The sequence below is a fragment of the Urocampus carinirostris genome, chromosome 17 (genome assembly GCF_059441175.1).
Source record: "Urocampus carinirostris isolate Australia breed hairy pipefish chromosome 17, RoL_Ucar_1.0, whole genome shotgun sequence".
NCBI lineage: Eukaryota > Metazoa > Chordata > Actinopteri > Syngnathiformes > Syngnathidae > Urocampus > Urocampus carinirostris.
The window spans coordinates 17084999-17109475 of record NC_142365.1 but is presented as its reverse complement, the minus strand read 5'-3'; the positions used below and the strand labels follow the sequence as shown (position 1 = coordinate 17109475).

At 40.3% G+C, this 24477-nt stretch overlaps 1 protein-coding gene across 3 annotated transcripts in view; it reads left to right on the top strand.

Annotated features, from left to right (window-relative positions):
• The first annotated feature begins 2893 nt into the window (after positions 1-2893).
• pygma (phosphorylase, glycogen, muscle A) overlaps positions 2894-24477 on the top strand; it is a 35083-nt gene continuing 13499 nt past the window's right edge. For 2 of the 3 annotated variants that reach the window (XM_088320417.1, XM_088320420.1), the window contains exons 1-10: positions 2894-3210; positions 14064-14165; positions 14234-14312; positions 14385-14488; positions 15465-15596; positions 15698-15809; positions 17254-17336; positions 19281-19424; positions 23821-23913; positions 23973-24119. In XM_088320417.1, the coding sequence (XP_088176543.1) occupies positions 2968-3210; positions 14064-14165; positions 14234-14312; positions 14385-14488; positions 15465-15596; positions 15698-15809; positions 17254-17336; positions 19281-19424; positions 23821-23913; positions 23973-24119 (1239 nt within the window). In that variant the 5' untranslated portion in view covers positions 2894-2967. Of the gene's footprint in view, positions 3211-10835; positions 10909-14063; positions 14166-14233; positions 14313-14384; positions 14489-15464; positions 15597-15697; positions 15810-17253; positions 17337-19280; positions 19425-23820; positions 23914-23972; positions 24120-24477 lie in introns of those variants that run through there. The other variant, XM_088320419.1, reaches the window with a different exon arrangement.

The following is a 24477-nucleotide window of genomic DNA, read 5'->3' as shown; positions in this document are numbered from 1 at the left end:
TTTTTTCTACCAATGCTAAAATAAGTCTGACACCCATGTTTTAGTGGCATTAGTTTGCATAAACACTGTTCAATGCAGAGATTTAGGGGTGCTGAGCACCCAGAGTGTCTGGCTGGTTACTTTTTTTTCTATTTCCCTTTTGAGTGATTTAGGATCATTCAACAATATTCAGGAGTGTGACTTACCCATTTCGAAAAATCATATTACACTTCAAACTGAAGCACTGGGTCGTGGTGACGACCATATACAAGAAGGAGGTTTTGTGTATTTGTTATAGTTATTATGGGTAAAAGGCTCTCACCTGAACACACCTGATGGTACTTTTTTACAGAAGATAAAAAGCCAATGTTCATGCTAGTGCTGGAAATATAACCACGCACATAGCTTACACATACGCAACAATTAAGCTAGGCTGATCATCGTTGCACTCGTTTCAATGCGGACTAATATCGGATGTTGATAACAACGTCATAGTATTGGGTGGTAACATACATGTCCAACATATCCACTGTATAACATACTTTAACTGTAATAAACCGGAGCCTCCACAGACTCTGCCGCTATGCTGCAAGTGACACTAGCTAAGCCAATGAGAAGCAGAGAGGAAGGCGAGAGCGGTGCTTGGAATCGGATGGAATCAACCATTTCCAGGCAGATGCCTTCTTCAGATTTTTGTTTAGTTTTCCTTTTTTTAATCTTTTATCTGGCAATTTTTATTATATTCAAGCCAATCCTGTCGTTTATTAAAGGAAAGAGTTTTTAAAAAGTTAGAAGTTTTAGGGGTACTTAGGTTGAATTTGAGGGTGCCCCCAAAAACGGGCTAGCTACGCCCATGGCTCATTATATGAGAATCAGTCCTTTGAATGATCTATTCGGGTAAGCTTCAAATTAACGAACCACAAATTATTAGAAAACCAGAACAGACCAGTGGACCCCTGAGCATTCGTTTTAGTCTTTTATTTAGGAAGCGTTCAGGGCTTGCTGGAGATGTGATGACTGTCAGACGTCAGCAGCGGCGCCGGGGAGATAACTTCGGAATGAGTCGTCAATCGTAGTGCGGAAATCAGGCAGGTCGTGTTTAGAGATCAAAACGTGGGACGGAAACAGGTCGGATCTGAGGCAGGCAACAATCAGGTAAGCAGAGTTCTAAACGAACGGGATAGCGGGAGAAACAGACAGAGTTACAAGAATGTACGCTCTGACACTCCCCTCTGGGCGCAGGACGCTTAAGAGAGGAGTGCCAGCCAATCAGAAGGCACCCACCCAAGCGCCACATGATTGCTCCAAGTGATCTGAGTTAGTAATCATGACACAAATCAAGAAAGACAAAGTGTAGCAGCCTTTAAAAATTAGGAGATGGATTTCTCATTGAGTTTATCGTTGCTAATAGGAATTCTACCTGTTTTGTTTGTTTACTTGTTATCACTGGTGATAATGTTTTCGCTTTGATCTAAGTGTGAATATATACAGTGAATGTCTGTTTGTTTGTCTGTCCACTCAAAAAAGGGGAACACATTTAGAAAAGACCACCATATTTTACATACAGCCAGGTAGGTTACCCTGGTTGTGGAAAATCCCAAAAAGGAAGACATTCCACTCTCCCAGGCCAGAACTACATTGAATATCAACAACTTATTTTACAAGCTATCGGAATGTCAAAACTGAACCCCAAAAAGAGGACTTGGTATTTTTGGTTTTGCTGACTAAGCTTTCCCAGAAAGACATTCCTCTCTCATAGCCCAAAATCACAATCTTTGATAAGCAATCAGGTAGGTCAATCTTGGGGTGAAAACGAAAAAAAAAAAAAAAAAAACATCGTAGCACTTTTAGTTAAGCTGACTCAGCACTTTCCCCCAAAAGACATTCAACACTGACAGACCAAAATATAATTGAATTTCAACAACATATTTTACATGCAATCAGATAGGTAAATTTCACATTTGGGGTAACCTCAAAAACATTTTGGGGGCATATTCTGTTCCGCTGACTCAAGGGCTTTCCCGGAAAGACACTCTACTCTTTCAGGCCATAACAAGTTTGGCCAGGATCGCAATCTTAAACAAGCAATCAGGTACGTCTACAGGTGAATGACCCTACCAGAAAGGATGAGATGGTACCTAAAAATGCTTTCAGGTGTTGATGCAGGTGATCTCATGGTGCAAAGCCATTCTAGTTTTGGACTATTTTCTGTTTGAGAAACATTGGCATAAAGCGGATGTGGTCTCAAATGTAGAGTTGCAACGATAAGTCGACAAAAATCGATGACATAAATAGTCGACAATGACTTCCATTAAGCTGAAAATGAGTTCTTCATTCGGGCCCGGTGCTGTGCAATGATCTGCCCTATGAGGTACCATCTGCAACCTCAGTGGAAGGCTTAAGACACAATTATATTCTATAGTTTATGAGTTGTTGACCCTATACTCTTGTCTTCTTGTCCTTGAGGGAGAAGGATGAGCCTGGTGGTTGCACGGTGCATGCTTTTCGAGCCATCATACCGGCACTTGGACCTGATGTACCTCCATTATCTAGAACCTGTTCAATGGGTCAAGATTTTGGGACAGGAAGCTGTCAACTGGACATTCTGTTGTCACCTCTATTTATTGCTGATGTTGATGTTGCAGCTTAGTCATCCTGGTATGAGGATTACATCATGCTGATGTTTTTTAGTTTTTATCTGCTCTCATGTAGGTTTCAGATCAGGAGATGTTATAATGGTGGTCTGTGCGTCACAAATAAGCATGACTTGACTTGATCACACTTGTTGAAGTTCTTCCACTTAAGCCCCACCCTTCAGCAAATGGACACTCGCTCCACCCTCTATGTAATATTTATAGTAGGGGGTATAAAAAGTCACAAAGCGACCCTCCTTGTGCTCCCTCTCGATCTGCCGTCCGGGCCTGGTAGCACGTGTTTACCTCAAACCCTCATTTTCTGCAGGACTCGTTTTTGGTCTCAGGAGCCGCCATGTCCAAACCGTTGTCGGATCACGACCGTCGGAAGCAGATCTCCGTGCGAGGTCTTGCCGGCGTGGATAACGTGGCCGAGCTCAAGCAGAATTTCAACCGACATCTCCATTTCACGCTGGCCAAGGACAGGAACGTGGCCACCAGGAGGGATTACTACTTTGCCCTGGCCCACACCGTCCGGGACCACCTGATTGGAAAGTGGATCCGGACCCAGCAGCACTACTATGAGAAGGACCCCAAAGTAAGTTGTACCTAGATAAGCATTAGAAGGTATTTAAAGCCTCACCTCAAAACCTTATAGTGTAAGGCAACCGAAAACGAGTGCAAGAATAAAGTCTATGGAGGGTCAGAGTGATTCAATGTTCTGATTTTTGTGCCAAGTAAAAATAAAACCAAAAGAAAAATGGGGGAAAAAGTAAATAGAAGACAAAACCTGAAAAAGATAAAGGAATAAAAGAAAAAAAAATGGGAAAATAAAGATAAAGGAAGAGGGAAAAAAGAAAAAAGAGAAAAGAGAAACAGAAAATAAAGAAAAAAAAACAAGTTAAAACAAATAAGGAGGAAAAAGGAAACATCAAGAAGAAAGGAAAGAAGAACAAGAAGGAAAACAAGATGAAAATGAAAAAATCCGCAAAGAAGTTAAAAAAAGGAAAAAAGAAAGACAGAAAGAAAGAAAGAATAAGAGGAAAGACAGCGGAAAAATAAAAAAGAAGAAACAAATAAAAGAAAAATATAAGGAATGAAAAGAGACAAAAAAAGAAAAGAGGGAAAAAAGAAAAAAAAATATTAGGAAGGAGGAACTAAAGGAGAAACACAAGAAAAAATGAAGAGAAAGAAAAATAGGGAAGAGACAATAAAAGAAAGAAAAAAACGAAGAAAGAAAAATTCCCAAAAAAAGGGAAAAAAGGCGAAATTCAAAACTTAAAGCAAGGACCCAAAAAGGAAGCACGAGAAAGGGGAAAAAGAGAAAACACTAATAAAAATAATAAAAATAAAAGTAATAAAAACAAAAAAGAACAAGAAAGAGAAAACAAATCAAAAATTAAAAAAAAAAAGAAAAAAAAAGACAACATCAAGTGGAGGTACAGGAGATCTTACATCTTTGCCTTAGCCCCAAGAGTAAGTAGTGTTTGGATCAACCTTAAAAGGTAATTAAGTCATGTTTATTTGTGTCACCCTTAATTACAAGAAGTCTCAAAGGGCTGCACTACCACCATTACGACATCCCCCGATTTCAAACCTACATGAGGACAAGGATGAAAGCCCAACATGGGGAAACAAAGAAACCATAATCCCAATAGATATATTTCTACCTCTGTGCCTCTTTACGTTATTTTGCTCTCTCTTCCTTTTCTCTCTCTTTTATATTTCTCTCTCTCTCTCTCTCTCTCTCTCTCTCTCTCTCTCTCTCTCTCTCTCTCTCTCTCTCTCTGTGTTTTGCTTACCCGTTCTCTCTTTCTCCTCTTCTCTTTTCTCTCCTTTTCTCTTTCTATTTCTCTTAGGCTTTATTTTTCTCTCCCCTTCTTCCCTCCTCTGTCACTATTTCTCTTTGTATCTCTTTTGATTCTCTCTCTCTCTCACTCTCTCTCTCTCTCTCTCTCTCTCTCTCTCTCTCTCTCTCTCTCTCTCTCTCTCTCTCTCTCTCTCTCTCTCTCTCTCTCTCTCTCTCTCTCTCTCTCTCTCTCTCTCTCTCTCTCTCTCTCTCTCCCCAATCTTCTAGTCTGGCCCTCGAGAGAATGTTTGTTCTATCGTGTGGCCCCAGAGTTAAAATGAGTTTAAAACCCCTCTTTCATTTCATTATCACACCATGACTGCTACAATGAATGCTTGGAATAGAATAAAAGACAAAAACATAATCAATTGTTACTATAACATGTGAAACGCACAACAAAATTAACATTAATCATTTCCTGAAGTGTATCTTGGGAAAGTACAGACTGGTGGAACCCATTCCTCTCCACGTCTCTGGTACCATGATTAAAAATAGTGTGATAATGAAATATCATCTATTGGCTTTCTGCAAGTCATTTCTACCACCGGTGGTCCAGGGCTCTGTCAACTAAGCTAAACATGGACTCGTTGAGAAGGTTTAAATTCAATGATCTTTTTTCTTTGAAGAATTCAAAAAGTTTTATTTTTTTTTATTTTATTTGTTATTTTCTGACTTTTGTTCTGTAAAGAGTGCAGAAGTTTATTTTTAATCACGGCATTCTGGAAAACACTATATTATTTTTGCTGTAAACGTCACACTTTTGCTGTTCCAACCTGGCCCCACATCAGAGAAAGGAACAGTTATGTGGCCCTCACAGGAAAAACTTTGGGGACCCCTGGTTTAAAGCCTCATCCTAGAAATCTTCCGGTAGCGGCCACCGGTGAACCCCAGGCGAATTGCATCCCGGGCACCAAAAGGGAACGCTAGGCCGTGACATTTAAACTTCTTGTCGGCCGAGCTTCAGCTTGAAACATTAAACCTCCCTCCCGGTGACCTTCTGCTTACATTACGACTCCCTATAAAGCCGGCGGCCTCGTCTCGACTCGCTTCCAAGGACTTTAAAGGGACAGTGTGTATGATTTGTAGCACTACAGAAAAAATGCGTGTAAAAACGTATGGAAGCATACAAACTGCGGAGACTGACAGTGACCGAACTGCACCAATTTTCTGTTGTTGTTTTTTTTTTGCAAAAGAAATAACAAAAAAGATTTTCTGTTTGAGAACCATTGGCATAAAGCGGAAACAAAGGGAAAATATAAAAAAGGGAAAATAGAACCAATGGCTAAAAGAGAGACAAATGAAAAGAAAATATAAAAAAACAAATAGGAAACAAAGAAAAAGGAGGAGAAATAAAAAGAGGAGGAAAAAATAAAGTCAGAAAAGGAAAAAGAAATAAGAAAAATGAAAACAAAGCAAAAAAGGAGGAAAGAGAAAAAAAAGAAAATGTAACGAAAAAAGTAAACATAGAAATAAAACCCCCAAAAAGATGAAGAAAAGGAAAAAGAGCAAAGAAAAGAAGACAAAAGGGAAAGAATGAGGGAAAAAAGAAAAGAAAAAGGCCGAAAAAAACAGAAAAAGGAAGGGAGTTTAAAATATGGAAAATAAAAATATCCATCAATCCATGAATTTTCTGCACCACTTATCCTCAGTAGGGTCACGGGGAATGCTGGAGCCCATCCTAGCCACCTTGGGCAGTGGGCAAGGGACACCCTGAACTGGATGCCGGCCAGTCGCTCATTCACACCTAGGGACAATTTGGACCAACCAATTAACCTAAATTTCATGTTTTTGGAATGTGGGAAGGAACCCATGCAGGCACAGGGAGAACATGCAAACTCTGCAGAGTGAGCCTGCGGTAGCTGGAATCAAACCCTGGACCTTTGCATTGTGGGGCTGTGCGCTAACCACCCTTCTTCGTGGCACCAACATCAGTACACAAATAAATAAAATGGAAAAAAAAAAATGAAATAAAAAAATGCTTCGGGCCAAACTACCCTGAGAAGGTCCCCAAAAAAATGAAAGGAGGAAATGAATTAAAAAAAGGGAAAAAAGAACAAGGAAGAAAAATAAATAAATAAGAGTTTTTGGTTTGGCGAGGTACCTCTAGCTGCAAGTATTCTTCTTAACACTTTCATTGTGATACTTCAGTTACTTCCCCTTAGCCAATCATAGTTTGTGAAACTGCTGACTTTACCCTTGGCCTTCTAGAAGGCCCTGGCTCCTCTTAATCAAAATCTGTTTGCTTAAACCGGTGCTACTCAATTGTTCTCTGTCGCGCTCCCCCTCGGAAGAAGATATCTAACACTAAATCTGACGCCAAGCTACCCCAACCTCATAACATCCCCGAGAAATATTTGGAATTGTTTTAAGTACACTGCTGTCCACTGCCTAAAACTGTATCCCGATTAAAGCATAAGAGAATAAAAAGATAAAGAAATTACAACAAAAAATAGCTGTATAATAATTATCATTATTTACATCTAAAATTCTAAACTGAAATAAAAATCTTCAAACAATTTTGACAGACCATGTCAAACCATACACTGTCATGACCGGAACGGAGACAGGACCCACTCGCGTAATGTTTCACAAAGTTTTATTGGGAAGAAGGGAAAGGAGTGCACACACGATCTGAAGATCGGTAGTCGCGGGAGTAAGTTGCTCAGACGCGGAAGTAGGAATTCTGTGGCGAGCGATGGTGGTGTCGGGAATGGAAAAAGTCGAAAGCCAGGAGAGCATAGTAGACGTGGTCGAGTTAAAAAAACGGATCGTTATTCGGGGCGGGAGAACAGACGAGGTCGAGATCAACACAGGTCGTAATTCGGGACGGGAGAGCAGACGTGGTCTAGCTTAAAACAGATCGTAGCGGGAGAAAAACAGGAGCAAAAACACAGGTCAAGTGAAAAAGGGCTTGCCGTGTAAAAACGGAGATTCGCAGACAGACCGACAAAAGGGGACTTGACAGGACAGAGTTTAAATACTGACAGGGAGCCAATCCGTCAACAAGCTTCAGCTGGCGCCCACGGGCGGGGCCAATTGGGTGCCATGGCAACTGTGACAGAAGCTGGCGCCACTCAGCGGGGTCAATTGGGCGCCCTGGCAACCGTGACATACACTGAAAAACGAAATGACATAAAATAAATAAAAAATAATGCATTAAAACAGATCAACACCATTAACTCAAGAGCACAGTATTAAAAAAAACTGCCAGCCAAAAGCATATAAAATCATTCGTGCAGATTATATTTATTTTTTAAATCAAAGACGACATGAATAAATAAGCAGCTGAAGCAGGACCAATCTCCGCTCCGGTTCAATTCTATGATCACTGGTTTACTGATGGAGGTGTCACAATTTAGCACCAAGAACGTAGATCTGGCCTGGCAATAGTGAGGACCAAATCATAAGAAAACATAAATCACGGGTGAAATAGGGAACCGGAAATACATTGGTCCTATGAGTCGGTGCTTCAGGAGAGAATGTGATTTAATGTGCTTTGATTGATCGATCACCAAATATTGGTGGGGACAAAACAAGAATTGCTCGATATTGTTGGGAACACGTTCATGGCAAATCTCTACCATTTGTCGAAAAGAACTCAAGTGTCTTTGAGGTGTAATCTCTAGAACTCAAGTCATGTTTATTTGTATAGCCCTTAATGGCAAGAAGTCTCAAAGAGCTGTTGTAACAGACAATACACAATGTCTTATTAACAAGAAATATAGGTAACAATCCTCGTTTTACCAAAGTCATGTACAGTGATAACAGAGAAACCATAAGTAAGAACATACAAAAACTAAAAATAAATAAAGACAATAAATAAAACAACCTCGACCTACTGAAAATTAAAAAGCCATCCTGAAGAAGTGCGTTTTAGCCTGGTTTTAAAGAGCCCCAGGTCAGAAACAGGATAAACTTGATTAGGAGCAGATTCTAGAGCAGGGGTGTCAAACTCATTTTAACTTGGGGGCCACACGATAGAACAAACATTCCGTCGGGGGCCGGACTAGTAGATTAAAGAGAAAGAAAAACAGATAAAGAAATAAGAGAAAGAGGGAGGGAAAAGGTAAGGGGGCGGGACAAAGAAAGAAAAAGAGATAAAGAAATAAGAGAAAGAGGGAAGGAAAAGGTAAGAGGGCGGGACAAAGAAAGAAAAAGAGAGAGAGGGAGAGAGCGTGAGAAACAAAAGATAAAAAGTCGTAAGAGAGGGGGAAAAGAAAGGGAGAGGAAGAAAGAAATCCAAAGAGAAACAGACAGAAGGAGAGAAAGGAGGAAAGAAAGCACAAAGGGTAAGAAGAGAGAAAGAGAAAAGAGAGAAAAGGAAAAAAGGAAGTTAGAGCAAAAGAGTTTAAAAAACACAGAGATAGAAAGAGACAAAGAGCAACAAAGGAAGAGAAAAAGAGAGACACAGAGAGTGAAAGAGACAAAAACACAGTGGGAGAAAAGGTGTGGAAAAGAAAGAAAGAAAGAAAGAAAGAAAGGAAGGAAGAAATAGACAGAAAGAAAGAAAAAGAGAGAGAGAAATAAATACAAGTACAGTGTCTTTGTGAGAGGCACCTGGCTTTGACAACATCAAATTGACATATTTCAACCTGCAGCTCATTTTTCTCTTGCGCTTCTCTGAGTGTTGTCTCGCAGGCCGAATTCAATCCCTTAGCGGGCCTGATCTGGCCCGCGGGCCACCAGTTTGACACTTGTGTTCTAGAGCCTGGCGACAGCAACAGGAAGGACTCCCCAGTGTCTATATAACGTATTTATGGGGTTTGTTTTTAAGTTTTTGAGTGAAGGTTTCATTTATTCTGATAACAATTTTAACATGGCGAGCACACCGTTCTTTGCTAAGCTCCCTCTGTGGTGGCATGAAGCCTACGTGCGCTTGGCCAAGCTTCCTCGTCTTAGCTTTCGGGTTTGGGAGAAAACGTCTCTTCGCTTGAGAGTCCACTCAAATTCGTGTCAGCACTTCATACTCAATGCTTTTGCTATATGGAAGCATGTCAACAAAACAATCTGCCAAGAGAGCGTCACTGCTCCTCTAGTGCAGTGGAGGTGTAATTGCACTTGAGAGAAGAAGTTAAGAAAACAACAACAAAGTTTGACAGACCCTCGCGCCCCTCTATTTGAGAACCACTGGTCTAAACCAACAGCTTTATCATCATTTTATGCCTCAGGGCCTGCAGAACTGATTGTGAAGGCCCCTAGGCAGATTTCTGATCCTGGCAACAAGTTAAGGCTGAAATAAGATTGGTTGAATGTTTTAATATGAAAGCACAATTATGGAGGGAGCGCAACCAGGGGATAACGTAACGTATTTGTGGGTTTTTTTCTTCTTTTTCTTAATTGCTGCTAAAAGGTATTGCACGAAATTAGGAATATATATATCTTTGGACTTTTTTGTTGTTTCTAAATGTTATGGCGCTTCTTTTCACTGCACTTTTGTTTTGATGCACTATTGTTTCTGATTTAATAATATTGCACTCTTATTACAACTAAGGCCAGCCTCTAAGCACTGGGGGTCGCTGTATCCTCTAACCACTAGGATCGTAGGGGCACCACTTCCTGTGGTGTGTTTTGGGCAAGTCCAGCCCAACCTTCTCCAGGCCAACAAATACGTTGACGATATTTTTTCCTTTATATGGATAGTCTTTTATCGCTTTTCTATTTAAAGTCTTTATTACATGTTTACCTGGAGTCAAGCTGACAATTTGCAATCAATTAAAATAGAATAGAATAGACTAGAATAGAATAGGATAGGATAGGATAGGATAGGATAGGATAGGATAAAATAGAATAGAATAGAATAGAATAGAATAGAATAGAATAAACCTTTATTGTCATTGTTACAAAATGGGTTGAACATATTGTGACAACGAAATTGAACGTGGCACTCCAGTTTCACATTTAACAGTGAGTATAAAAGAAAACAAAGAAGATAAAGGAACAAAGAAGATAAAGGTTATAATTTACACAATAAAAAGGAACAAAGGAGATAGAGGTTATAATTTACACAATATTTACACAAGAAATGTGGGCATGTAGGATGTTACAAACAGTTTTGGGATCGTTAATACATAGTCATGGACAAAATATAGTTAACATATGATTCAGATACATTTTAGGCCAGCAGAGAAGGCCCTGCAGGCACTAATGGACCACCACTCAAATGGGATATAAGATGCACCCCATCTACCCCTTTCCAAGACGATCACTGTTCTGTCACTTACACTAAGCGCGTTCACCCGAGCAGTCTGACATTTAGCGAAGGAGCCCGAATCATTTTTAGAACGGCTTTAATCGGCCCTCACGACCTTGAAAGGTCAAAGGTAAACTCCTTGAAACAAAGCTCGCCTCCTGTGAAGCAATTGTGACAGCTGCTTTATTTACTTATTGATGATATTTATAAGTACCAGTGGGAACCAAACTGAAGAAATAGACACATTTGTTGAAAAGGTGAGCGTTTGATTTCTTCATAAAAAAACAACTTTTATGCTCACAGGCGCAGAAAGGAGAAAACTCTCAAGCTAACCTTTGCGAACGACCTCCACCGGAGCTATTTTTGCCGAGCTGAAATGTTGCTCTTATGTCATTTGTCGCCCCATTGGCTGGAGTCTGCTTGTGTCTAAATGGCAAAGGCCAAAACGCCAATGCGACATGATAATTTTAAAGTTTAGTAGACACTAAAACTTCGGATAAAAACCTGTTCTAAAGCTCCTCCTCAAATTGTTTAATATCCAGCTTGTTTGGCCCATTGTTACGTTTGAAATTTAACAGACACTTAAAGTAAAGACAGACTATATGAATAGATTTTGAGCTCCAAACCTTCGATAAGAAATTCCATTTTGTTCTAAAGGGCCTTCCCCTAGATCAGGGGTGGCGAACACGCGGCTCTAGAGCCGCATGTGGCTCTTGGCCAATAAGAATGAGGCTCTTTGCTTCATCATTTTTTCTATATACTGTGGCTCTTTGCCATTTTTCATGTTTAGTTTTTTTTGTGTGTATTGAGGGTGGACATTTTCCTTGAAATCAACAAAAGAACAATACTTGTATTGTAACGAGAGGAGTGTATTATGGGAAATAATATTTTTTTAATCGTGTTTGTTTGTGTGTGTCTCTGTCATGGCAGGTCAGTGCGTGGTGTGGCTCTTTGACTCTTACAGTTAAAAATTTTGGCTCTTTGTGTCAAACTTGTTCGCCACCCCTGCCCAAGATGTACAATATCTAGGTCGAAGGAGAAATTGTTACGTTTATAGTTAAACAGATGCTCAAAAAAGGAGAAAAAACCTTAGGGGAGCCCACACCTCCGATAGGAAATTACAAGTTGTTCTAAAAGGACCTCCAAAATGTACAATATATACAAAATATAATTAACATCATATAATTAACATCATATGATTCAGATACCTTTTAGGCCAGCAGAGAATGCCTTGAAATACCAATTGTTTGAGGGAGACTGAAAATAAAGAATAGATTAGAACGCCTTCAACATTAAAAACTGCCACATATGGTGCACCTATACACATATAATTTAAGAGGGAAGACATCAATGAGAAGCAAGGAGAACAGCAGAGAGGCCAAACCGGTAAAAACCCGAACCTTCCCGAGCCTGAACCAGCCCGAAACCGAAACGCAAACTTGATTTGAGAGACCTGGAATGAACTAAACCCCAGGCTGCATTTTGGTGCTGTGCATACTTCTACACCGAAGTGCCTTCTCCAACTCAAGTAACGAAGTAAGTAAGTAGCTAAGTAAATAAGTAAGTAGGTAGCTAAGTAAGTAGCTAAGTAACTAAGTAGGTAGATGGATGGAGATAGATAGATAGATAGATAGATAGATAGATAGATAGATAGATAGATAGATAGATAGATAGATAGATAGATAGATAGATAGATAGATAGATAGATAGATAGATAGATAGATAGATAGATAGATAGATAGATAGATAGATAGATAGATAGATAGATAGATAGATAGATAGATAGATAGATAGATAGATAGATAGATAGATAGATAGATAGATAGATAGATAGATAGATAGATAGATAGATAGATAGATAGATAGATAGATAGATAGATAACTTATTAACCCTTTATTCATCAAGTAGGCACAATGCCAAAATGCAGAGGTGAGGTGCAGTTTCGGGCTTGTCTCAGGCTTGCACTTTAAATCAAGAGTGCACTTTGGTGCCAAAGTGCGATTGGCGCTGAGATGTAGCACCAAAGTGTGTTACTCAAGTATAACAACAGTTACTTTACAATAAATCACTCAAGTAAAATCATCTAAATAATTGGAGTAAAAGTAAGTGCATGCTGTGCAGATCCTTCACAAAGAAAAATAAAATTAAAAACCGGCTGGAGAGAAACCCAGCCCGGCCTGACTTAAGGAAGGACATTTTACACCCAAACCAGGCCTGAATTTCAAGCTTCGTTAAAAATCTTACCTCTTGTTGTATGGTACTCCCTAAGATATACAATATCTGTCTTGAAGGACCAATTGTTTAGTTTAAAGTTTAGTACACGCTCAAAATAAGCAAAATATATCAATCGTTGTTAAGCTCAAACCTCCAATAATAAACTCCAGCCTGGTTTGAATATCCTCTGTAAAATCCAAAATATCCAGCTAAAAAGGACCACTTGTTCAGTTCATAGTTCAACACTCAAAATAAGGAGAGAAGACATCAATTGATTCTGTGCTAAAACCTCCAGTAAGAACCGTAAACCTATTCTGAAGGTCCTCCTCAAGATGTACACCCTGACAATTTTGTGTTTTCCAACAAAAAGTCACTCAGATTTATCAAATGAGTTGTGTAATTCCAATGTTTTTTGTCCATATGAATCTCTTCCTTTTGCGGGTCAGTTTTAGATATTACTATCTCGGACTCACCTATTCACTGTAGATGTTGAACCTAGTGTTGTGTGTTTACTTATAAACCAAACCACCAGTTGAGGACCTGTAAGGTGTCTATTTATCAAACTAGAGACTTGTCATCTTGCCACTTCTCTTTCTACTCTGGTTAGAGCCTGTTTGTGCCGTTTCTTTGAAGGGAGTAGAACATGCCATTGTAGGAGATCTTCAGTTTCTTGGCAATTTCTGGCATGGAATAGCCTTCATTTCTTAGAACAATAATAAACTGTCGAGTTTTACAGAAAAACTACTTTTTCTGGCCATTATGAATGTTTAATCACACCCACAAATGCGATGCTCCATATACTCGCCGAGCTCAAAGGAAGGTCAGTTTTACAGCTTCTCACACCAGCTGCTAAACTGTTTTCAGCTGTGCTAACATCTTCGCACCTAGTTTTCAAATAAGCTTTTAGCCTTCTAATGCAAATACCAAACACAATGTAGTATTAGAACTCTCTGTGTGCCAATTATTGAAGTGGGCCTCTCTACTTTTATGTAGTTATTGCATTAAAGACATTTACAGTTAAAATAGTCATTTAACATTTAATGTATCGGGTGTATTTCTGATTAGTTTCATAGTATCTTTATTAGAAAACAGTATTCTTCCTTCAAAATAAAGGACATTTCTAAGCGACAGCAAACCTTCAAATCATAGTATAAATATATGTCAAACTGGTGCTATAAAATGTGTCCCTCACCACAGCGTGTGTACTACATCTCTCTGGAGTTCTACATGGGCCGCACCCTCCAGAACACGATGGTCAACCTGGCCCTGGAAAACGCCTGTGATGAAGCCACGTACCAGGTGAAAAACAGTCATAAATTTGAGAATTCCAATTGTCTTCCTAATGTCAATTTCCCCGGAATCTTAAGTTGGGTCTGGACATGGAGGAACTAGAAGATATGGAGGAAGACGCCGGTTTGGGAAACGGTGGATTGGGGCGACTTGCTGGTGAGCGCTTGATATGATGGTATTGGGTTTATTCCCAAACTGGAATGTTGATTTCTTTGAAATTGTGTGCAGCTTGTTTCCTGGACTCCATGGCCTCCTTGGGCCTGGCTGCTTACGGCTACGGCATCCGTTATGAATTCGGAATCTTCAATCAGAAAATAGTCAACGGCTGGCAGGTTGGTAACGCTTTCCATTTTCTGATGCTTTTTCTGAGTGAATCATATCTACACTCTAACTCGCGTACGTTCGGAATTCCGGCTTTCAGCTTGCCCCACTGAAAAGGGCCGACTGATTAGAATCCTGGATACATTTTCGAGAAGCCACTTTTTTGCCAGAATCACTAAGAAACCCCGGGTCATTTTAGAGGACCAGCTATTTCAGCTCGACTCACTAAAAAGAGCTGTTGTGTCCGTGAACAACACATCAATATCTTGAAAAGGGTCGGCTCCGGATTGGGAAAGGCGGCTTCCGTGGTACACGTAATAGAGCCATTATGTTTGCCAATGACAAGTCATTATCTCTAAGAGAGCCAGCCCCTGTCATTCACTTCAAAGAGTTAGCTCACAGTTGTGTTCTCAAACGACACACCAATATCTCGAATTGGTGGAGAGCCTGTCGTTTACTTCAAAGAGCTGACTCATTGAGCCATTATGTTCAGGAACGAAAATTCACTATCCCGAGGGCGACAGCTTTTGATAGATGGAAAGCCGGCCCCAATTCTTCGCCTCATGGAGCCATTAGGTTTGCCAATGACACATCACCATCTCAAAGGGAGCCACCTCCCGTCCATCATTTGAAAGAGTTAGCTCATAGAATTGTTACGTTCGTGAATGACACATCATTATCTTGAAGGGAGCTGGCCCTTGATGTTCACTTCAACGAGCAGACTCATAGAGCAATTCTGTTCACAAATGATGCATCAATATTTGAAAGGGAGCTGGCTCCCGTAGTTAACTTCAAAGAGCAGCTCATAAAAATGTTACATTTGGCAATATCACGTCACTCTGTTAAAGGAAGTCGGCTCCAGTTGTTCCCTTCAAAAAGCCAGCTTATAGAACCAATACGATCTTTAATGACATGTAACTATCTCAAAGGGAGCTGGCTACCGTCGTTCACGATAAAGACACATCACTACTGGTTGTGTGTTTCCAGGTGGAAGAGGCTGACGATTGGCTACGTTACGGGAACGCTTGGGAAAAGGCCCGTCCAGAGTACATGCGCCCCGTGCACTTCTATGGCAAGACTGAGCATACACCCGACGGTGTCAAATGGGTGGACACGCAGGTGGGCCGGAGAATGATTAACAATAAAGATTATATTTATTTATAGCGACTTCAGAAGTCATATATTCTTAACGGTCTCCTCTTCCTGTAATTTGTTGGCAGGTGGTTTTGGCACTGCCATACGACACACCGGTGCCCGGCTACAGGAATAATGTAGTCAACACTATGCGGCTGTGGTCGGCGAAGGCGCCGTGCGAGTTCAATCTCAAAGACTGTATGAGGTTTTTTTTTTCTTCATGTACAGTAATCCCTGGTTCTTTGCAGGGGTTGCATTCCAAAAATCACTTAACATGGAAAAAAATAAATTATTATGAAAAGCACACAACAAAATACGGTGGATAAATGGTGACTAAAGTGTTTGTGAATTTTTTTGTACGCCTACCAATCACATAGCAACAAACAGCACAACATTGCCGCTGGGGCATACCCTCACTCACAGATACTTCTTCTAAGGGTGCATTTCACTGCTCTTCCGAAAGACCCGCTGCATCCTAAATTTGCTTCACAGCGTTTTTTCCTTATATCTGCGGCGTAGGTGTGTTGTCTTTTTTGTGATAGAAAGTTATCATTGCTATTTTTTATTTGGGAAAATACCGTTAAACACCAACATGCCACCATCAATTACTTTGGAGAACTGCACTGTACAGTCTATCAAAAGGTTCGATTATCGAGCTACTCGCCAAAGTTCCAAGAGAATTTGCACTTAGAGTATGATTTAAAATTTTGGAGTTGCTTATAAATGTCCTTTAAGGAAAAGCACAATTTTTGTCAATGAAGATAACATGCAACTAATCAGAAATACACACCATTCATTGTTAACGTGGTAAATTACAATTTTAGCTGCAAATGTCTGTTATTTGATAATGGCGTTAGAAGGCTAATGAATGATATAAGTCCCTTGTGCAATTACAGTAGCACTCTGAAAACAGTTTAGCTGGTTAGAGAAACTAACTATAAAGCTGACCTTTCTTTAACCTGCTAACATCACACTCGAGCAGAGAACTTTTGAGTGAAACTCAACAGTCTATACATATTCTAAGAAAAGGTGGCTATTCCATGCAAGAAATTACCAATAAACTGAACATCTCCTTTAACAGTGTGTACTACTCTCTTCAGAGAACAGCACAAATGGGCTGAGTTCAGAGTAGAAAGATAAGTGATTACAAGTAGATTAGAGCCTCAAATTTGAGAATTAGAGGGGTTAGAGGTCTTCAACTACCAGCTTGATTAAAAAGTAGCGTCAAAACAGCAGTGTCAACATCTACAGTGAAGGTGCGACTCTGAGATGCCGACCTTAAAGACAGAGTGCCAAAGAAAAACCCAATCTGAGACTGACCAACTAAAGGAAGAGACATTCCCAGACATAAGAAAAATAATTTGATAAATAAAAGTGTGACTTTTTCATTGAAAAACGCTAAATTGTCACGGTGACGCTAAACATTTGGACTGTAGTGTACCTAATGTAAATCCAGCAAGCTGTTTTACATACATATTAAACCACAACTTTGACACACAGGTTGAGAAGAGATAGGGTGACTGTTTAGCTAATCAGGATGCAGTAGCGAAACAGCTAAAAGTAAAACTGTGATAAATCAAGGGATTACTGTATTCATCTTGGGTGTACTGTATGTGTGAAATAAAATGTATTTGTGTGACAGTCAACGTGGGCGGCTACATTCAGGCAGTGCTGGACCGCAACCTGGCTGAAAACATCTCACGTGTGCTGTATCCAAACGACAATGTAAGACCCTGACACTCATTTTTTGCTCCTTATCCAGGTATATATTTGAATCTTCAAAGAGGAATTTCCATAATATGGACCCTGAGGTCCACAGGTTCTTTGTCTTCAGATGCCTTTTAAATCCTGCATAAAACCCCACAAAGACTCCAGATGGAGGATTAGCTCCGTAACCTTAGAGATTTAGCTAGAAAGCACACCACTATAATTTATGTCTGCGCAATTGAGGGCAGAAAAGTGGTTGACACAACGTTCGGGAACCGTCAGAATTTCAACAAGTCAATTTCCGTTCACTGAGATTGTCAATTGTAGAGCAATCATAGTTATTATTATCAAACCCTACACTCTATGCTATTTTTATTGTTATACACAAAGCCATGCACTTGGGATGATTTAGAAACATCTCTGTCCAAACAACCTACTCTTTCAGAGCATTGCTACTTAGCAATTATCGTATTTTTATAACAAAAATGATGTTAACAGAAAGAAAAAAAGAACAATGTTTTGACCTACTCTAGGATGATATTTTAAAAATGATATGTTCCATACGGCTATTTTGCAAACTCCTACCCGTCAACCTCATACAATTGCTCCATTCATTAATGATTGCGATTTCCCTTATAAAGCAATCACGACACAGCACCTATTTACTCACAATAAGACAGACCAAATACAGTATAATACCGCAACAATATCGTTAATCCACGATGACGTTGTTGTTTACTACCACTGACCGAGACGATCCGGCTTAAAACCAAAATGGGCAAGAAGACAATCGGCCTTTTTTATAAAATTAAATATACCACTCTTACATTTTAGTTCCAAAAATAAAATGAAAATTATTGAGAATTTGTGCAAATATCAATCAGACAATCAGGAAGGACTAAAAACACGAGATAATCAATCAAACTATTGTAATTCAGACTCTGATGTACGTTTTCCCCTTTCATTTTATGAACACTAACTCTTTTGAACATGGCTTTTGCAAAAACAGGTACTGTAAAATTCACCTTGTGTGACGTAAGACGAAACAAATACAGTCAGGTTGTATTTTACGGCCATGGTAAAGCAAATAAAACTGTTTTAACACACAGGAGAAACTCAATTTATGTGCGAGGTCCTTTGTCCACTGTCCTTTAATCTTCAGTTGAATGGAGGTGACAATCTACTCTCCGGAGGGAACGTCCATATCAAACTCTTGCGCTGGAATTAAACAATATGGTGGGGGGGGATGGTTTGGGGACTTACAATATCATGTTTGAGACCCTTTGATATGGAATGAAACCGGAGATAATTAATCTCATTGAGCAAATAAACTACACATATTTCAGTATTTTTCTCGGTTCTTTCCCCTACTTTCCATTAATTCAGTGTGGCTTATTATACGTAGCAGTGTATTTTACAATTTTCTTTTTTTTTTCTGAACACAATTTGAAATGATAAAAAAAAATCACATAAAAGGAAAACGTTTCAGTTTAAAGGTATGAAAATTGATACAAGGATTATTTCACTCAGGTCATGTATATTTGTATAGTCCTTAATCACAAGAAGTCTCAAAGGGCTGTTCAGACTTCGGACTATAACAGACCACATACTATTATTACACAGCCTATTACAGATAACATACTATAATTACACCAATCCCTGATCTAAAACCTACATGAGGCCAAGGGAAATCTCAAAACCTCAGCATGAGGAAAACAAAGAAAACTTGAGAAGTTGCCAGACTGCAATGGGTGTTACAACATTAAATATAGGTCATTCATAAGCTATAGAATATAAGGTTGTAAAGCTGCTATGTTTACTAAAGAGTAAGATTTAAAAAAAAAAAATGATGACTAGTCCGGCAGTAACTTTTGTAATGATCGTGCAGAATTCATGTATGCGAGACGAGCGAATATAAACAAATTAAAAAGGTATGAACATGTTGAAACTCTCCTGTTGCAGTTCTTCGAGGGCAAGGAGCTTCGTCTGAAGCAAGAATACTTTGTGGTGTCGGCCACTTTGCAAGACATCATTCGCCGTTTCAAGGTTTCCAAGTTTGGCTCCAGGGAGATTGCTCGCACAGATTTCAGCAAATTGCCCGACAAGGTGAGGGGGGGATTTTTAGAGCATGGCATCTGTCAAATGGAAAACATCTTCCTGCGCTTGACTTAAAATGTTCCCATTTCATCTCGCTTATTATAGGAATTTATAATACATTTGATGACGTGATGGATTGAGAACCGCATATCTAAACGTTTCCCAAATAAAAAAGAGCTGTATAGAATTTAGAACTTTGTTACCCAATACTGACACCTCCTGGCTTGTCTCATTATTGCAGCCTCATTCATGACGCGGGTGCAAGCACGTCCATTTCTTAAATGTGCTCAAATATGAACGCCATAACTCTCCAGCCCTCATTCCTGGAACCTAATGTGTTCTTTCACCAAACAGCTCTAATAAAAGATAATAACAGATAGGCACAATGGAAAATATAGCATACAGGCTCAGTTGGGCAAATATTCAATCGAGAAAATATTCTGCTTTCACCTTCTTAAGGACACGTCAAACGACGCGTACCGCCCATAAATAAACACATTTTAAAATGATGAATAATATTTTTCCATAAAAAATGAAAATCATGTCTTCATGATGAAGATAACATCTGGCCATTGTACTGCATTGATATTGAAACCTCTGCCCATACGTTCGTCTAATGTCCAATTATACAATGTTCTAGAAAGATATTCGGTTGTAGATCACTCCAATAATTTCCATCCAGATATCGTATTACCGTATTTTCACGACTATAAGGCGCACCCCCCAAAAATAGCTTAGTGTCCTGTATTTTCCATACATACGGCGCAACGGACTATAAGGCGCTACAGTGGGAACGTAAAAAAACCCAGTCGGATAGTTCAGGCAAACCTATTAACCCCTTAACATTCGCAAAGAAGTGAATAAGTGTCTCTGACACGTACGGACACGGTGTTTGTACGATGTCACCAATCAATCAAATGTGTCATTACACATATCATTAGGAAGGTTAAACTCTTGGGATTCAAGAAATGCCAACCGTTTCTTAGTTCCTTTTTCGCTGTCAACTGTGTGGAGAGCAAAGTAAAAATTTCATTGTGAGGTGAAACGTGTTTTTTTACGATGCATATGACAATAAACACATTGAATTGAATTGAATTTAAAAATTGACTCATCGCAGAAACATCAAGATCAGTCTGAAACAAGATACTGGGAAAATATAAAGCCGGGGTAGGTCACCAAAGTCGTCTTGCAGCCATCACGTTCAATAATAATATGCAACCATGGTCCTCTTACATCAGTGAGTGTAGTAAATCCATCCATCCATTCATTCATCCATCTATTATCTTCCGCTTATCCGAGGTCGGGTCACGGGGGCAGCAGCCTTAAAAGGGAAGCCCAGACGTCCCTATCCCCAGCCACCTCCTCCAGCTCATCCGACGGGATCCCGAGGCGTTCCCAAGCCAACCGAGAGACAAAGTCTCTCCAGCATGTCCTGGGCCGCCCCCGGGGCCTCCTGCCCGTGGGACATGCCCGGAACACCTCCCGAGGGAGGCGTCCAGGAGGCATCCTTATCAGATGCCCGAGCCACCTCAACTGGCTCCTCTCAATGCGGAGTAGCAGTGGCTCTACACAGAGTCCCTCCCGGATGACTGAGCTTCTCACCTCATCTCTAAGGGAGAACCCAGACACCCTGCGGAGGAAACTCATTTCGGCCACTTGTATCCGGGATCGTGTTCATTCGGTCATGACCCAAAGTTCATGACCATAGGTGAGGGTAGGAACGTAGATCGAACGGTAGATTGAGAGCTTTGCCTTTCGGCTCAGCTCCCTCTTCACCACGACGGACCGGTACAGGGTCCGAATGACGGCAGACGCTGCACCGACCCGTCTGTAGTAAATCCAACCGTGTAAAATATTTACACACTCCAAAACAAGCAGTAATGCCGACAAATAAAAGAAAAAAATCTGACAAAAGCATCTGCATCGATAGACGTTGCTTGTTGCGAGCTGTCTGTTTAACCTCATAATTCCTGTTTTCAAATACAGACTAGTGAAATATGTATTCTCCATGTCGTGGAGCAACCGAACTGTGATTCACGTTCATCAATTGCAGGCTTTGTTTTGCCCCGCTTTAGCCTATGAGAGCCTGTAAATGCTAAAAAGGACCCGCCTCCTTTACCCACGAATAACTTTAGCCAATAGTGACAGATTCAAATGATGGTTGACACATTGGTTAGGAAATGGTTTCCAAAATGTTGTAAACATATTTAGTTTTTTTTTTTTGGGGGGGGGGGCTTTAATCGGGTGTCAGGGACGTTTTTGGCTCAAACACCAAAGATGAATTCAAAATATTTACATTTTATTTTCAGTCAGAGCCACACCATATATTTTAAGACAACATTAAACAAAGCTGCTAAACCTTATCTCCTGACAAAAACTAATCCTTCAGTTAATTTTATTTAACTTGGTGATGATTTGATAGAATTTATGAAATAATACAGGGCCGTTGTTAGCCATTTGGTTGCCCTAAGCACAAATGCTTTATGGTGAGCCGACAAAGAATAATTTGAACCAAGTAAAGTGCGCCCTTTAAAACAGTGTTCCAAACGGGTGTGGAAATACTGTACAATAATGAGCATTTTTATTTTAACACCCGGCAAGCAACGTATGCGCTTCATCCCGGTTCTTCTTTTTTCTTTTCTCCGCTCCAGACTCTTGGAGCCGTTTCGAGGCCATGTTCACACAGGTGTTCACCAAAGTGAGGCATAATCGAACATACCACTGTGGTGGGAAGGGGGCACCATGAGACTGGAGATAGGCCAAGGAACAAAGCAGATTCAGCGCATGTTATTAACACTTTAAACTTTTTTTGCCCTTCTGGGCACTTGATGCCCTACGCAGTACGCGTTATGTGCGTTTGCGGGTGTCACGGTTGCCATGGCGCCCAATCGGCGCCAGCTGCGGCTCGTTGACAGATTGGCTTCCCTTCTATTTAAGCTCAGTGCTCTCACTCACCTTTTGGCAGTCCGTCATCGAACCTCTGGACCGGCAAGACACGGGTTTTAACTCTGTCCAGTTTTCCTGCCTGTGTTTCCTGTCCGGTTTTATTCCTGTCTATTTTGTCCTGTTTAATATCGATTTCCAGTTTTGTTCCCGTCTAGTTTGTCCTGTTTAAATTTGATATCCAGTTTTGATATCTATCCTGTCCAGTATCCGATTGGTATCGATGTCGTCAGCCTCTGGCTTCCTGTCATTCCACGCCAGACTACGGCCTTACGTTTTCCGTCCAATGATCGCCGAATCACTGGCGTTTGGGTTAATGTGCATGACTGCCCCATTTTCCGTAAAATAAAAGCTTGTGTGAGAAATGTCACGCATTTGGGTTCTCCTCCAGTTCCAGTTCATGTTAGCGGGGCTACGGCCCTGGTCTCATGTCATCAAATATTCCACTTAAAACTTGTCCCCCTCCGGCAGTTACCTATGACTGGTGAAGTTAATTTTGACCATCATGTTTGCCATAAGTATCACTTTCAAAACAAGGTCTTATGTAAAAATGTCATAAAATACTGCAAACAAGAAGGATACGGATGTACAGTGTTCACCTTCAGCGATGTGACTTGGTCACTGATCTTACCTTAGAAATCGAGTGGTCATTATTCGTGCTCAATTCCATTTAATGGGACTCTGCGACATCTTTAAAATCTACAAAGATTCGTCTTAAACAGGAGTGTCAAACTCATTTTAGCTTGATGGCCACAGAAAAAACATTCTCATGCGGGCCGGCCTGGTAGATTAAAGAGAAAAATAGAGATAGAGGGAACAGAAAAAGAAAGAAAGAGAGAAGTAAAGGGATATTGAACGTGAGAGAACGAGAGAAAGTGAGACAAAGAGTAAGGGAGAAGGAAAAAGTGAGAGGATAAAGAAAGACTAAGAGAGAGAGAAAATAATGAGAGAGGAAAAGAGAAAAAAAAGAGGGAGCAGAGAGAGAAAGAAAAGAGTGATAGTGCAAAGAAAATGGGAGGAAGGGGAAGAGACACAAAGAGTGAACGTGAGAGAGAGGGAGAAAGGAGAAAACGTCTCTCTCCCTCTTCCGTTTTTGTCCTCTCACTTTTTACCTTTCTCACTCTCTTCCCCTTATCTCAGTCTCCTCTTTCTGTTGTTCTTTTTTTCTCCCGCTCTCACTTTCTCCATATTTCTTTCTTTTGTTCTTTTATCTTTCTCGCCTGGTCTCACTTTCCCTCCCTCTCTCTATCTCTCATTATTTCTCGATCTTTCTTCTTTTCTCCTTTCATCCTTCTCGTTTTTTCTTACCCTCTCCCCTTCTTTCTTTCTCTTTTCTCTTTTTCTTTATTTCTTTCTCTTCAATCTACTAGTCTGCCCCCGAGTATAATTTTTATGATTTTGACAACCCTTCTCTACTTATTCTAAACTAATTCAAAATAAATAAACCTTCTGCTGCTCTCAGGTGGCCATCCAGTTGAATGACACTCACCCAGCCATGGCCATCCCAGAACTGATGAGAGTTCTTGTGGACGAAGAGAAACTTCCCTGGGATAAGGTCAGTTAAGCTTGTTTTGGCCCTTGTGCTTGAAGTCCATTAATACTTTATTTATCCAGGCCTGGGACGTGTGTGTGCGCACTTGCGCCTACACGAACCACACCGTCCTCCCGGAAGCCCTGGAGCGATGGCCGGTCGACCTTTTTGCGCATCTCCTGCCCCGACACTTGGAAATCATCTATGAAATCAACCGGCGCCACTTAGAGGTCACTTACACAAACTGCAATCTGCTTGGATTTGGCATGCCTTGCACGTTTTGTCCTTGTGGCGACTGCTTACAAAAACAAAACAAAACAAAAATAGCTGGGGAGGATTCTATTCCAACCTGTGCTTTGATCTTGTTAAATCATATTAAATCAAAATTGTGTTTGTATAGCAATTTTCAGATGCTGAAATGCAACTCAGAGTGCTGTATTCAAACATGATGTGAGAGATTTCATTGCTTTTTGTTGTGGCGGGACATTTTGTATTATTTAATGCCTTTTGGGGATGGAGGGACGGGATCCAAACCTTCAATATTTATAAAAAGCAAGACAAAATACACGAACTCTCATGTAAACATTC